Here is a 15208-nt window from a genome sequence, read left to right on the forward strand (position 1 = left end):
AAACTGACTCGATGACGTTCTCTTTGCTTTATGTGTGTAGAGGAGTAGCATTATAACAGTGAAACTATAGTGGAACTTGGGATGAAAATGAAGAACCTGATTTAGTCGAGACACGAAAATGAAGCTCCAAAAATGGTTACATTCAGAAGCAGTGCAAACTGAGAGTTTGGATATAATAAGAGCAGACATGAAAGTTGGATGGTTTTCTGTGCATTGAATTTGAGTTTTGGATGACATGCATGAAATCAGGTAAGAGATTGAAAAAGAAGATGTTGAGAGTAAGATAGCGCGTTTCTGATATTACTAACCAAAATAAAGATAGAGGCCATTCAAAAGAAAATTTAGGTAGACTTTGGAACAAATGAATTACTTCTCAAGTGCAGATGATACCACAATATCTGTTGTTCAGTCCCGTTCATCTAATGCGTGTCCCTGTTCTTACGCCACTACTTGTGCAATCCACATCTACTCCTTCACAAATTTATGATTTCGATCACCTTTTTCTCCTTCACAGATGCTGGGGGATGTTCAAGGTAATTCCGCGAGGGTCAGTGTTTCTACAAGATGTTCAACGTCCTCCTTAAATTGTAGACGAAGGGCACAACTATGCACTGCTAAGCATGGTCTAGAGAACCACATAGTTATCCTGGCCAATTGGCATTGCCTCCACATCCTACTACAGACTTTAGTGCGCGGTAAATAAAGGAACCAAGTCGTATCTAATACCGATGGCTCTCTAATCTCAAAACTTAAATGCATGTTGAGATCAAATAACCCGTGCCAAGCAACATCAGAGTCCAGACGAAAATTAAGCACAACATCCTCTGAATCGATAGTGGTACTGCCATGACTAATGTTTGGATATTGGTCATGGGACAACTGAACATATACTGCAAACCCCAACCAATTATCATCATCGAACACATTTAAAGGCAGTTGGATTTCTGCAGAGTTGCCTTGGTTGATAAAAGGCATGAACCATTTCAACTTGGAGATTTCAACTCTCTTGAAGGCACAATAAGCAACACGAGGGTCAGACCAGTCCTGTAAATATAAGTTCAAATGTCAATAAAAAGACCAAAAAAGAAGGAGAAATATAACAATGAAGGAGAAATATAACAATCAAAATTATGCATATGTGTGCGCGAGAGAGAGAGACCCAATTTCTATATTTTCGTGAGTGCAATTCAAAGTATTTTTCCAGTGGGGTTCTGGGATCCCTTCTATCAAGGTTCTTTATCAGCACAAGTGTGGATTCTTCTTCCAAGGGTGGAATGAATTTCTCCCTGCAATATTTAATTGAAAATGCATTAAAGTATGCGGATAGAAATAGAAAAGCGGCATTTAACTAGTTGTGGATCAGAAAATTAAATATATTCTACCATTCCAAATATTGACTAAGCCAGCCAGACTCCAATACAAAGGCGTCGTCCTCAACTTCATTCAGACAAATCGGATCATCTTCCCCGAATACTCTGGAATGCCATCCAGCATCTTGCTCATAGACTAGACGAATTCCACATTTCTGGACCACCATGGATGGATTGGTGGTTTCAAATGTAGCCCTCACTACAGTTGATCGATTTAACCCCCACTGTGGAAACTTCCAACTAGATAAAAAGAAAATCACAAGCAGATGAGAACTTGATCCAAGAGGGCGTAATTCCATTTCCAACACTTTGGGTTCCAGACGCATAACATCAGTTTCCAATGTGACTTGACACGAGTAATTAAGAAAATCAGGATCCGGTTCAATAAGGGTGAGAGCAGTATGCCCCTTGACTGAGAATATAGCACACGCGGCAAATCCCTTCCACTCGTTATCATCTGCCAGATTTTGATGAGGTATCGAGATTGATATGGGATTTCTGGTAGATATAGTGCTGAACCACTCTGGAATTTCATCTTTAGGAAATATGCCAATGAAATCTGAGCAGAAAGGCATCTGCACCGTAGAAAACAAAAGATTTGTCTCCGCTTGCAAATAATGATCAACTTGTTTGCCCACTGTATGCTTATATGTCACATGCAGCTCTGGAGATCCTCCCTCCTTACTTGGAATCACCGACATTAGGTAACTTTGTGAGACTCCGAGTTCTGAAGAATTGATGGAATTGACAGTAGTCACTCCCGACTCCCATGAATTCAATACTTTGATTTGATTTGGGTAATCCGTCAATGAAGTACATCCTTCTGCAAACACGTTATGAAGACTTAACGGAAGCTTCTTGGGCAGCACTTGAAGCTGTCCGCAATTCCTCAAGTGCAGAGTGTCGAGCTTTGAGAGTTGAGAGATACTTTCAGGTAATCGGGCAAAGCAATTACCACTCAAATCTAACAATGTTAAGGAGATTAGGCTGCCAAAATCATTGAGAAATGCTCCATCCATCAGATTGCAATAACTCAAGTCTAGCTCTATCAAATTCGATAACGAAGCCAGAGCTTTGCATGATTCTGAAACTAGACATTTACATCCTCGGCAGGATAGAGACTGTAGATTTTTCATGCCTACAATGAAAGATAACTCCCTTATGGAAGTTCGACCAATGAGAAGCTTCTCCAGACATTTCATACCATTCAGATTCTCGGGTATCTCATCAATTTTTGAGCAACCTGTCAGATAGAGACTTTTTAAAGATGTCAAGCACCCAATGTTAATGGGAAGATGCAAAAGGTTTTTACAGTCTGTCATATCCAACATGGTAAGACCAGTCAAGCGTTCAATTGATGGAGGCAATTCCTCAATGCTGGTCCCATCCACATAAAGCTCCAGCAAGCTTTTCATATTTCCTTCAATTTCTGGAAACTTCTTCAATCCTGAACAGAGTGAAAGCCATAATTTTTCAAGGGATTCCAAGCTAGTGAAAGGTGGAAGGCTCTCAATAGACTTGCAATTTGTCATATCCAAACAGCGAAGTTTCTTCAGAAATCCAAGAGACGGGTGAACCTCCACCAAGCTTGAGCAATTTCGAAGCACTAACACTTCAAGTTCAGGAACCTCAGTGAAGTCTGGAGTTGACATCAAGTATTGTGAACCCCACAGATTAATAAGCCGTAGCATGCTACATCCCTGGCATAATTTCAAAGATGATCATCACGTGATTTAAAATGGTTATTAGACATTCCTTTTGTGATTCCAAGTTACAGAAATTAATAGAATTACAGACACGTTGACTTGAAAGTAATGTCCAATATTAGTATGAGAAATGCCATATTAATTTTTATGGGTGTGTAACTGAGGATGACCGGCCAAGGACCTTAGTTATGTGATTCAAAAGAGCCACTTCACCCTTTCCTAATAAATTAGACTATACGGAATCTAAAATCTCAGCATGTATAAAATTATTATCATCTTTTCAAAAAAAAATAATAATTATAATAATTATGATCTTACTTTTTTTCCCCTCCATAGTTGTTTGATGCGGCTAAGATACATGTGAAGTTCAACAAGTTTATCCGGTTGAAAGTCTAATGGGAAAGAATCCAAAGGACATTCATCCCATTCCAGATACTGTAACTCATTAGAAAGGTATCTGATGTTTTCGGTACACTTCAAATTCGAAATCTTGAGCAATCTCAATTTGTCCATATTTGAGAAGGCATTATCAATTGAGTGATCAACATCGTCTCCTGTTGGACATTGGAGGTATATGCTTTGAATTGCACTCGTAACCTAATAACGAGCAAAAAACTAGTTATTGCACGAGATAAACCATAATAATAATAATAATAATAAATAGGTGAGTTTCAGCACTCGGCTGTTTCATTACCTTACTCCGATCAAGTACACGGATGATTTCATTTGGAAGCCACAACCTGCTACGCTTTCCAGGCTCTTCACGGCATTCTTGACGAACAATTTCCCAACCCAATTCTTGTATCAAGTCATGCATCAACAATTTTCTTCCAAACAGAGTTACCAAAGATTTATTTACCAGAACCTCTATATCAATGTCCGGACAGTGGTCAGTACCTTGTAGTATTCTTGTTACCTGATCTATATACCATCCTTTAAAGAAACATGCGATGTCCAAAAATATTTTCTTTTCGGTTTCTTCTAATCCATCAAAACTAACTTTAAAAACATTGATAATTTTTTTTTGAGGATTGGATTTTAGTCTGTCCAGTGCACTAGACCACAATTTTACATTTTTACCATGAACAGAGGAACCCAAAACTTTAATAGCTAATGGAAGGCCGTCAGCATATTTCAAAAATTCCTTGGATAGCTCGAGAAAATCTTCCCCAACCAGCTGGTCTTTCTTAAAGGCTTTCATACCAAAGAGCTCAAGAGCTTCGGCAGCAGTTAATGGATTCACCTTGTATACTTTATCCACTCCAAATGCACTGAGCAAGTGTTCATCTCTTGATGTTAATATGATCCTACTCCCTGGACCAAACCAAGTGCGATTACACAATACTTCCAATTGTTCTTCTTGATCCACATCATCAAGAATGAGAAGAACCCTTTTAGTACATAGTCTACGTCTGATTATATCTTTTCCCATTTTAGTGGTCTGTACATTTACATTACATTTCAGAAAGTTCAAAAGAAGTTGCTTTTGTAAATGAATTGCACCTTGCTTTTCTGCTTCCTCTCTAATATTCTCAAGAAAGCTGCAACCTTCAAACTGAGCTTGTACCCTTTCAAAAACCACTTGTGCAATAGTCGTCTTACCGATACCACCCATCCCACAAATCCCTATGATCCGAACATCAGGACTCCCAATGTCTAAGTACGAAAGTATTTCATTCAGATGAGAATCCATCCCAATTAAACCCTCAGATATTGGGATTAATTGATTTAACTCGGTGAAAATGTTTTGAACAATTTCTTGAATGACTTTGGATTCGTACCTGTAAAGTAATGAAATATTCTTACATATATTATGTGTTCAAGATATAAAGCAAGGAGACAAGCTATGGTACCTACCATTATGAGAACAAAAATTTGAACAAAAAATTACAAATATTTGAACCAAAATTACAACATTGAGAACAAAATTTATCATATTCATTTACACTATTTACAACATTGAGAACAAAAATTACAACATTGACAACGAATTTGTTCAAAACTTGTAAAAGTGTCGTAAGAGGTGTAATTACCATTATTAGAACAAAAGATTACACAAAGTAGGACTCAAATTACAATTTTGAGAACAAATTTGTTCTTGTTGAAGGAAAATCAAGTTTAGTGTGCCTTATCAAACTAGGAATATGAATAGGAGAGAATGTTCTAGATTTCCCAATCCTACACGGATTGGTATTCCTTGTATTATTAGAACTAGTACTTTGTAATCCCTATATATAGGGCTCCTATTCTCAATAATAAGATTACAATTCTCTCTACAATTTCTCTCAAATCTCTATTTTACTTAAACACGTTATCAGCACGACTCTAGCCACAAAAAGAAAAAACCAAAAACAAAACTCGAAAACCCTTTCCATCAAAACTGCCGCAGCACCTAGCTCCTTGCTAGCCAGCCTGCCCCTGCAGCCCTCTAGGCCGAGCCCCTCACAGCAGCCCCTGCTGCTCACCTGCGCGCCCCCGCGCCCTGCTCGCTGCCTGCCAGCAGCCCCGCGCACCCGAGTGCCTACAGCTTTGCATCGCTGCTCTGCTGCCCCTGCAGCTTTGCCGCAACCCAGCTTGCATCACGTACTCGTGTACTACTGCGCAAACAAGCCAACCACCCTGCCATCTCGGCCTACCCCACTGCAACACTCGGCAGCAACCAGAACGCCTCGCTGCCACCAACACCGAGCCATAATCAAACAGTCACTGCAATCCTATATTAGGATTGAAGTAGCATCTGCAATCCCCTACATCGATCAACAATAGTCCAAGCTTCATAAGTTCAAGAATTAAGTTTTCAAGCTTCAATTAACCAAGTAAGTTTTTATAATTAAAGTTCCCGCTTTCCGAATTTAAATTCCTCCTTCTTTTTCTTCGGGGACTTGCAACCTCCCTTCTTCTACATCCCACCTTTCTTATAACGTGGGTTCGATCATTGAAAAGCGGAATCGTGGGGATTCACGCAATTAACGAACTAAGAGCGTTCGTAAGACTTCGGACTAAGAGCGTCCGTAAGCATCGAATTTTGACCATATAAACATCATTGTTTCGGTCTAATCCAATTATTCTTGGAAATCGATTTCTTGGTAGCATAGCTCAGAAATCTTATTTATTAGTTGTCGTGGAAGTTTTTAAACTCCGAAACTAATATATATCTTCTTCTTATTTCAGGATGTCGAAGCCAAAGCTTGACTTTCCTATACTTGACTCAACTGGCTCGGAATATCATAGTTGGGTCACAGATGTTGAGAACCACCTCACTTCAAAAGGGATCCTACCCGTAATTCAAGCACCAAATCCCGACCTCATATTTGAGCGTACGGCTACAAATAATGCCACCGCTCTCATCTTGATGAGACGCCACATGGATAAATCACTCCGATTGGAGTACATGGCAATCAAGGATGCTAGGGAATTATGGGTTGCGCTAGAAGAGCGTTTTGGTAATATTCAGGATACCCTCCTCCCCGACTTGAAAGTTCGATGGGGCAATCTACGATTCGCCGACTTCATGTCTGTAGCTGAAAAACATGATAATATCCTCGTGAAGAATTATAATTCAAGGCCTATAGGAACTAAGAGCGTTCAAGAGGCGAATTATAATAATGCACCCAAAGGAGGGCGCAAGGAGCGGAACCCTAAAATTAAGGGACACAACGGACGTTTTGGTCCATATAACCGCCCTACAAAGGAAGGAAACCGCCAAAATGGCGCAGGAACACGTGGCAACAAGGGCCAACGTGGGAGAGGGGGACACAAGGCCGCCGGCCATAGGGGTGGCGCCATTGTCCAACAAGGACGTCAATCTCGTCCTTATGCACGTGATGCATCTCAATTCAAGGGAGGAAATCGTAATGATGCATGCCATAGATGTGGATCTATTGAACATTGGTTCAAGCAATGCAATGCAAGCAAACAATTAGCTGCACATTACAAGGCATATAGAGACTTCAAAGAGCATGAAGCCTATTTGGCCGAAGGAGAAGAAGAAGATGGTGATGATACCAACGTCAATCTCACCATAGCAGACTTCAAATCTGACAAAGAATTGCACAAGGATGCTGCAGATTTTGATTAGTTTAGTCCTTATTTTTATTTCCAAGAATTATGTAATGGCAATATGCCTTAGTCAATAAAAGACATTTGGTATTAATTCTATCTTATGTGGCGCATCTAATTAAATATGATGTCTAGGAAAGTAATTAAGATTAGTGGTACTTAAGAGAGCTTTGCTCCACCGACATTTTTCTCTACTTCCCTGGTCCTATTTGATTGGAGTTACCAAACGGATAGAATGACTACGATTTGTCTACGATTTGATTCTTATGTTGGATTAGATTTTGGTCACGAATCTTTGATGTAATCATTGGCTATTATTAATAAAGTATCGATTTATTTTTAAAATTCAATGTCTTGGACATATTTTAATTTCGAACTTTATTATTTTTCAGTATGTTTCCCGGAGAGCTAGAATGCCTCGTGGATAGTGCAACTACACATACCATCCTTCGAAATAGGCAACTATTTCTATGGATGACGCCATCTCGATCTTCCGTGACTACGATGGCTGGATCATCTCAATTGATTCATGGTAGAGGTCCAGCCCAATTTATGTTGCCAAATGGCACGAGTTTAAATGTCACCGAAGCTCTTTATGCTCCTAGGGCAGGAAGAACCCTATTAAGCTTCAAAGATATAAGAGCCAATGGTTTTCATGTGGAAACACATTGTGAGAATGGACAAGAGTTCCTTTGCATCACCTCTAATGACTACGGACATAAACGAGTCTTAGAGAAACTTATGTGTCGCTCTAATGGGTTGTATGCAACCACTATTCGAGTCATTGAATCCAACCATGTCATGAGAGATGATTTATGGGATTCCGACACATATAGGCTTTGGCACGACCGTTTGGGACACCCAGGTCGTGACATGATGATCCATATATTAAAGACTTCACACGGACATCCCTTTTTCCGAACGAAAGGAAGTAAAACTCGAAATTTGGATCAAGGAGGAGCACCTGCGCCTCACGGCGCCTTCCCCCTCCAAGTCCGGCCACCACTAGCCGGCGCCGCCATCCCCCTGCGGCTCAAGGGTGGCTTTGACGCCACCTCTGCTCCCCTGACTCCAATTTCTACTTCTAAAGTCAATTGTGACTTCGTGGCTCAACCAAAATCCTCATTGGTTATTTCTAAAGCCCATTATTCGTTCTGCAAAGCCTGCTCTTTAGCAAAGCTAGGATCGAGACCATCCTATGCAAAGGACACTAAAGAAAATATACCATTCTTGCAAAGAATCCAAGGTGATATTTGTGGACCTATTCAACCATCATGCGGACCATTTCGATATTTTATGGTATTGGTTGATGCATCGACACGCTGGTCACATGTCATGCTATTGTCCACAAGGAACGCTGCATTTGCTAAACTCCTCGCACAAATAATTAAGTTAAGGGCTCACCACCCTGATCATCCTATTAAGTCTATAAGATTAGACAATGCTGGAGAGTTTACATCAAAGACTTTTGATGATTATTGCATGTCCATTGGGATTGATGTTGAACATCCTGTTCCTCATGTTCACACCCAAAATGGTCTCGCAGAAGCCGCCATTAAACGACTACAAATGGTCGCTAGGGCATTGGTAATGCGCACCAATCTCCCTATTTCTGCTTGGGGCTATGCAATATTGCATGCAGCTGTGCTTATTCGTCTGAGGCCCACTGCCACTCAACCCTTTTCTGCGTCCCAGATGGTGACTGGGTATGAGCCTAATGTCTCACACTTACGCATATTTGGGTGCGCAGTTTATGTGCCAATTGCGCCTCCACAGCGCACCAAAATGGGTCCTCAACGACGATTAGGCGTTTACGTTGGTTATGATTCTCCAACGATTATCCGCTACATAGAACCCTTGACAGGCGATCTCTTTACCGCTAGATTTGCGGATTGTCACTTCGATGAGACAGTCTTCCCGTCGTTAGGGGGAGATAAGAACATCAATGTTCAACAGGAACGACAGGAATTGTCGTGGTCTGTCCCCACTCTGGCTCATCTTGATCCCCGAACCGCACAGTCCGAAATTGAAGTGCGGAGAATTCTCGATCTTCAGAACGTAGCAGAATCGATGCCTGATGCGTTTTCTGATATCGCTAAAGTGACGAGATCACATATACCTGCTGCAAACGTGCCTGCAAGGATTGATGTCCCTAAAATTAGAGGACATGACGCCATCTCAAGGTTACCAGAGCATGGCGCCAACATCCCCACTCACAGTGATGGTGACGTTGTGGCTAGGCCCACGGCTCCCGCCAGGAAGCGCGGGAGGCCCATAGGTTCGATGGATTCTCGCCCAAGAAAGAAAGCGAGTTTGGCACAAAATAATCCATTAATCATCGATGTGAATAATCCATCTCATGAGAATATTCCGGATTATGGTTATGTCCAAGAGACATCATTGGGGGACGCTCCAATGTCAGAACCAACTCCAGAGAATAGAGAGATCTCCATAAATTACACTAGTGTACATGAGATGATGGATAGAAATTCTATGGCGATTGATGATGCATTTGCATATCATATTGCAAAAGGAATTATAGAATATGATGATATCGAACCTCGCTCTGTTGAAGAATGTCAACGAAGAGCAGATTGGCCTAAATGGAAAGATGCGATCCAGGTTGAATTGGATTCACTAACAAAGAGACAGGTATTTGGGCCTGTAACACAGACACCCCCAAGTGTAAAGCCTGTTGGCCATAGATGGGTCTTTGTTAGAAAGCGTAATGAGAAAAATGAGGTGGTAAGATATAAAGCCCGCCTTGTGGCGCAAGGTTTCTCACAACGCCCTGGAATCGACTACGAGGAGACATATTCTCCCGTAATGGACGTTATAACGTTCCGCTACCTTGTCAGTTTGGTAGTTTCCGAAAAACTTGACATGCAGCTTATGGATGTGGTTACAGCATATCTCTATGGGGATCTAGATTCAGAGATATATATGAAGGTTCCAGATGGACTTCAATTACCCAAATCAAGTGGCTCTAAACCACGGAGCGCGTTTTCAATAAGGTTAAAACGCTCACTATATGGATTAAAACAATCCGGGCGGATGTGGTATAACCGTCTAAGTGACTACTTGATTGGGAAGGGATATATTAACAATGAAATATGCCCATGCGTGTTCATTAAAAGAACAAGTTCCGGATTTGCAATCGTAGCAGTTTATGTCGATGACATGAACCTAATTGGAACTCTAGATGAGTTGAGGGAAACTGCTAAATACTTGAAATCCGAATTTGAGATGAAAGATCTTGGGAAAACACGGTTTTGTCTCGGTTTAGAACTCGAGCACCGTAGTGATGGGATTTTGATCCATCAGTCTGCATATACTCAGAAGGTCCTAAGGCGCTTTAATGAAGATAAAGCGAAGCCTGCGAGTACTCCCATGATCGGCCGTAGTCTTGAGCCCGGAAAAGATCCGTTTCGTCCAAGGGATGAGGACGAAGAACCATTAGAGGCCGAAGTGCCCTATTTGAGTGCAATAGGCGCATTATTGTACTTAGCTCAATGCACAAGACCGGATATCTCATTCGCAGTGAACTTGTTAGCTCGACATAGCTCTGCGCCAACACGCCGCCATTGGATTGGTGTAAAGACAATCTTTCGATACCTAAGAGGTACGATTGATATGGGCCTATTTTATCCCTACAGAGAGAAGAGGAATGACGGAAGAATGGGATCGGACCCCATTAGGCAAAGAGCCACCGTCCACCATGACAACTTGGTCGGCCATGTTGCCGCCAACGCCGCCACCACCATCAAGGGTGGCCGGCCTCACCCTATCCCCCTCCATCAAAACGACAATGATGTTTTGATGGGTTTTGCTGATGCAGGGTACCTCTCTGACCCTCACAAAGGTCGCTCCCAAACGGGTTATGTCTTTACCATGGGAAGCACTGCGATATCTTGGAGGTCTACAAAGCAGACCCTTGTTGCTACTTCCTCAAATCATGCAGAGATTATTGCTCTACATGAAGCTGTACGTGAATGTGTATGGCTAAGGTCTGTAATTCGACACATTCAAGGAAGTTGTGGTTTAAAGTCTACCACAGATGAACCTACATGCATTTATGAGGATAATGCAGCTTGTATTGAACAAATGAAGTTAGGTTTCATCAAGGGCGACAACACCAAGCATATATCGCCTAAGTTCTTTTATAATCAGCAACAACAATCACTTCTAAAGATTGAAGTGAATCAAATCCGATCAGAGGATAATGTAGCGGACTTATTCACTAAGTCGTTACCTAAATCCACCTTCGAGAAACATGTGAAGAGCATCGGATTGAGAAAGTTATCCGAACTCCCACGATTGTAGCAATCAGGGGGAGATATCGACATCAGGGGGAGTTATGATGTCTACATGTTCGATCTCGAAGAGTGAAGGACGTGTTGTGCTCTTTTTGTCCTTCGACCAGGGTTATTTTTATCCCACAGGGTTTTTGTTACCTGGCAAGGTTTTTAACGAGGCAACGGATGAAGCGTCACCACCAAGTTTGAGCGGCACAAGGGGAAGTGTTGAAGGAAAATCAAGTTTAGTGTGCCTTATCAAACTAGGAATAGGAATAGGAGAGAATGTTCTAGATTTCCCAATCCTACACGGATTGGTATTCCTTGTATTATTAGAACTAGTACTTTGTAATCCCTATATATAGGGCTCCTATTCTCAATAATAAGATTACAATTCTCTCTACAATTTCTCTCAAATCTCTATTTTACTTAAACAGTTCTCACTTTGTAAGTGTGGGTATGGGATACATACCAGCACACTAGAATTTCCCATAAAGCAAGTAAGCAACAATTAGATAAAGATAGTAGAAAATTATATAATGCCAATCTATTTCTTCATTCTGAAATTCTAATTAGAAGAATTAGACATTTAATTTGATTTAGTTCTACATATTTATAGTTTTTGAGACAGATGTAATATATACGGACTAGCTTTACTTTTGATTAACAAATTCTCAATCACAAAAAACATATGAAAAACTAGCGACCTGCCGTAATAAAAAAGTTCATCCCAAAAATTATCAACTGTAGAGATACATGGAAAGCTTACCCATCTTGCAGATGCCATCCAGAGAGATTGCCTACATGAAAAAGAGCGTCTTTCCACCTCTTTACTTTGTCTGGTTCCACTTTATACCGCTTTTGATGCTTCTCAAATGCTTTCCCAAAGTGACCCTCTGTTTGTCTTCGTACCTCATTCGGATCAACGTCGTAGAACACTGGAAGGACTTTTGTTCCCATGGCTTTCATGCAATCGGCGACCTTGGCAATCTCATCCAAGCACCATGCAGAATCGGCGTAGTTTCGTGAGAAAACAACAACCACATATCTTGATTCTTCGATTGCTTTCAAGAGATTTGGACCAATCGATTCCCCCCTCTCGAGTTCTTCATCATCTCTAAAAGTGGATATACCTTTCTGTTTGAGAGCAGTATAAAGATGATCCGTGAAATTTTTGCGGGTATCTTTACCTCTGAAACTGAGGAACACATCGTACATAAATTTACCGGTTGGTGGAGAAGAAGAAGAAGAAGAAGGAATTATATTTGTATTGGTGTTAACTGAAGTAGTGTGGATCAGTAGTGTTGCTGGTCTCTGTCCATGGAGTAGACTGAATCCCAAAAGGCAACAGCAAATAGAAACAGTGGAGAAGAAGAACAACAGGTACAACCCTAAAGAGATAAATCCACAGAAAAAAAAAGCAGAGAAAAAAACTAGCGGGCAAATGGAAGACAAAAGCATAAGCCTGACAGGGAAGGCCATCACTCTTTTTAGAATCAGAATAATGACTTGGACTTCTTTTATAATAATGGGATCGAGTAGCACTGCATGCAAAATAAAAGAATGGAAATCAATACCCCAAAAGCAGATTCAAGCCTTATTAAAGGAGCACATCGATCGAACGTCAATTTACGGGATGGTGGAAAAGAAGAAGGAAGATCTATTTTGGTAGTCATTGAAGGAGTTTAGAGCGCTGCTGATCTCTATTTATGGCGAAGACTGAATGAGAATAACACTTTCTTTTATAAGGATCCGGGTAACACCTGATAGCAATTTCTTGCTTTAAAATGCATTAATTCCGACATTGTAAAGCCTCATAAAAAAATAAAAATAAAAAAAAATAGAGGAGAAATTCCCACTAATTTTTTGAACCCAAAATTAAACTGCCAGGAGCGCATATGGAGTTTTAATATTCTTATAAAGGACAAATATTATGGATATGGATATATTAGTGAAATTTTCCAAAGCTGGAAATGCTGAAGCCGGCCATTGACGACCGTATTCAAATTATAATTAACTGCTATTCACCAATAATTAGATTAAATATACTAGATGGATGAATATCTCGAGGTTGGGTTTATTAATTTATTAAGGTCTGTTTTTTTTCTTAATCAGTTCTTCATTTTTTAAGTAGTCTTTTTCAATCAATTCAAGTTGAGTTGAGCCTGCATGATAGAGCAAATGAGGACCCTCATTCTCTTTGTCAATATACTGTTGGTTTATGTAAAGTGGATTAATTGTTTCGAAACCAACTTTTCCATGGAGAATCTCTCTCCCTGGCTATTGTGGTCTAGCAGTGAGCATTATTTTGTTAAACAGTGTGTGAAAAGAAACTTATTCCTATTTTCACAAGGGTATATAAATATAAGAGTTGCCTCATTTGTCGTGATGTGTGAATTTCACATTTTAATAAATTAGTTTAAGAAAGAAAACATTTTTCATATATTTATTAATTTTTAATTTTAGAAAACTCGTTTGCATCTGTAACGCGTTTGAGAAAAAAGCCAAAATTTTATTTTCGAGTAATTTTAAATACAGATACTTGTTTTATTATTACACCCTTTAGTACAATAAGCATCTACAGAACGTAAACCTCTTAGTACAATAAGCATCTACAGAACGTCATGAAATACTATCATGAGTCTCTACCAAATAATTGTATTCAATTGGGCACCAACTAGCAAAGAGAGCTCTACTGGCCATAACGGAAATTTAACTCGATATGTAACCCGATTACAAAGTAGCATTGTTTGGACCCAAAATAAGCATTTTGGCCTGACAAGGCGTGTCTTGGAGAAATTGAGCCAATGTCAGTGGCTCAAGCTATATATTGTCGACAAGTTCGAAATATATATTTAGAGGCTAAATAAAGCCTACTATGAAAGCATGGAAGCATGGAAACATGAAAAGTCAACTTTAGCACATTTTCCTACTTCGGCTAGGAGAAACCGAGCTAAACAAGGAAGGAGGGGCGGCAGACTGACCAAATGAACTTGAAATGAGCTGAAACTCTGCAGATCCATTCTAGACAGCCCAAGGATCATTTCTTATGAAGAGTGCCAGAGCTTTTTTTGAGTGGAAGGCCTTCAAACAATCAGCCCAATTTTCTACAGAAGCAAAACTGGAAAACTGGACCTGTAAGAGGTCCAGCAGCATTTTCGGCCCAACCACATGGAATAAAAATCTGAAAATTTGTCAGGATGATCTACACTCATAGTGGAACATTTCATATGAAGAAGTCGAAGGCATATAATGAAGTCTTGTTGGAGAAATAATTGAAGGAATAAAGGGGCAGAAACTGACCTAAAACCAGCTCAATATTCACATGTTCATGTTTCCTACCCACATGAAGAAAGCTAGATGCTTTTCTCTTTTTCCTTGGATATATTTTTCTTCTACAATCTCTTTAATAGATCATCACCACTTCCATGTTGCTGCACCTTCATGCTTTGCTTTCATTTCATCTTTTCTCTATCTTTTCCATATTTTACAAGTGAACTTAGATCTACTTTCATTATTTTTCTTCCAGTAAGACTTCGAGTCCAATGATAAGAGCTTCATATTCAGCCTGATTATTAGTACATTGGAATTCTAGCTGGAATGAATAAGAGAAGCGGTCACCGACTGGGTTTTCCAAAACAATCCCTGAACCAGCCAGTGTGTCAGTTCTTGAGCCATCAAAGAATAATACCCAAGGCTGCAGAGAGACTGTAGCTTGGTACCAAACCGCGTACTCAAGGATGCACGCCAAATCTGGTCGAGTTGTAGTGGTGGAGGC

The 15208-nt window shown here is 40.3% G+C and overlaps 1 protein-coding gene across 2 annotated transcripts; it reads right to left on the reverse strand.

The window, feature by feature from the left end:
• Nucleotides 1-272: 272 nt before the first annotated feature.
• On the reverse strand, nt 273-13204 carry LOC133706911 (TMV resistance protein N-like). Of its 2 annotated transcripts, XM_062132454.1 has the most exons (7): nt 12712-13204; nt 12200-12628; nt 3771-4857; nt 3395-3673; nt 1383-3070; nt 1160-1286; nt 273-1044 (listed from the first exon to the last, which is right to left on the reverse strand). In XM_062132454.1, the coding sequence occupies exons 2-7, from the start codon at nt 12397-12399 to the stop codon at nt 529-531; spliced, it is 3897 nt and encodes a 1298-aa protein (XP_061988438.1). In that variant the 5' UTR covers nt 12400-12628; nt 12712-13204; the 3' UTR covers nt 273-528. The 2 variants fall into 2 exon arrangements, with proteins under 2 accessions (XP_061988438.1, XP_061988437.1); XM_062132453.1 differs by having other exon boundaries at nt 12200-13203.
• Between the last annotated feature and the right edge of the window lie 2004 nt (nt 13205-15208).

This window comes from Rosa rugosa, chromosome 4 (genome assembly GCF_958449725.1).
Source record: "Rosa rugosa chromosome 4, drRosRugo1.1, whole genome shotgun sequence".
NCBI classification, from domain to species: Eukaryota; Viridiplantae; Streptophyta; class Magnoliopsida; order Rosales; family Rosaceae; genus Rosa; species Rosa rugosa.

Excerpts from the sequence above, each read along its gene's own strand:
- LOC133706911 (XM_062132453.1), bottom strand. The coding sequence starts at position 12,912 with ATGGCCTTCCCTGTCAGGCTTATGCTTTTGTCTTCCATTTGCCCGCTA. Across the intron at positions 3,071-3,394 it reads AACTATGGAGGGGAAAAAAA|GGATGTAGCATGCTACGGCT; the intron begins GTAAGATCATAA and ends AAATTATGCCAG. Across the intron at positions 1,287-1,382 it reads CTTAGTCAATATTTGGAATG|GGAGAAATTCATTCCACCCT; the intron begins GTAGAATATATT and ends TAAATATTGCAG.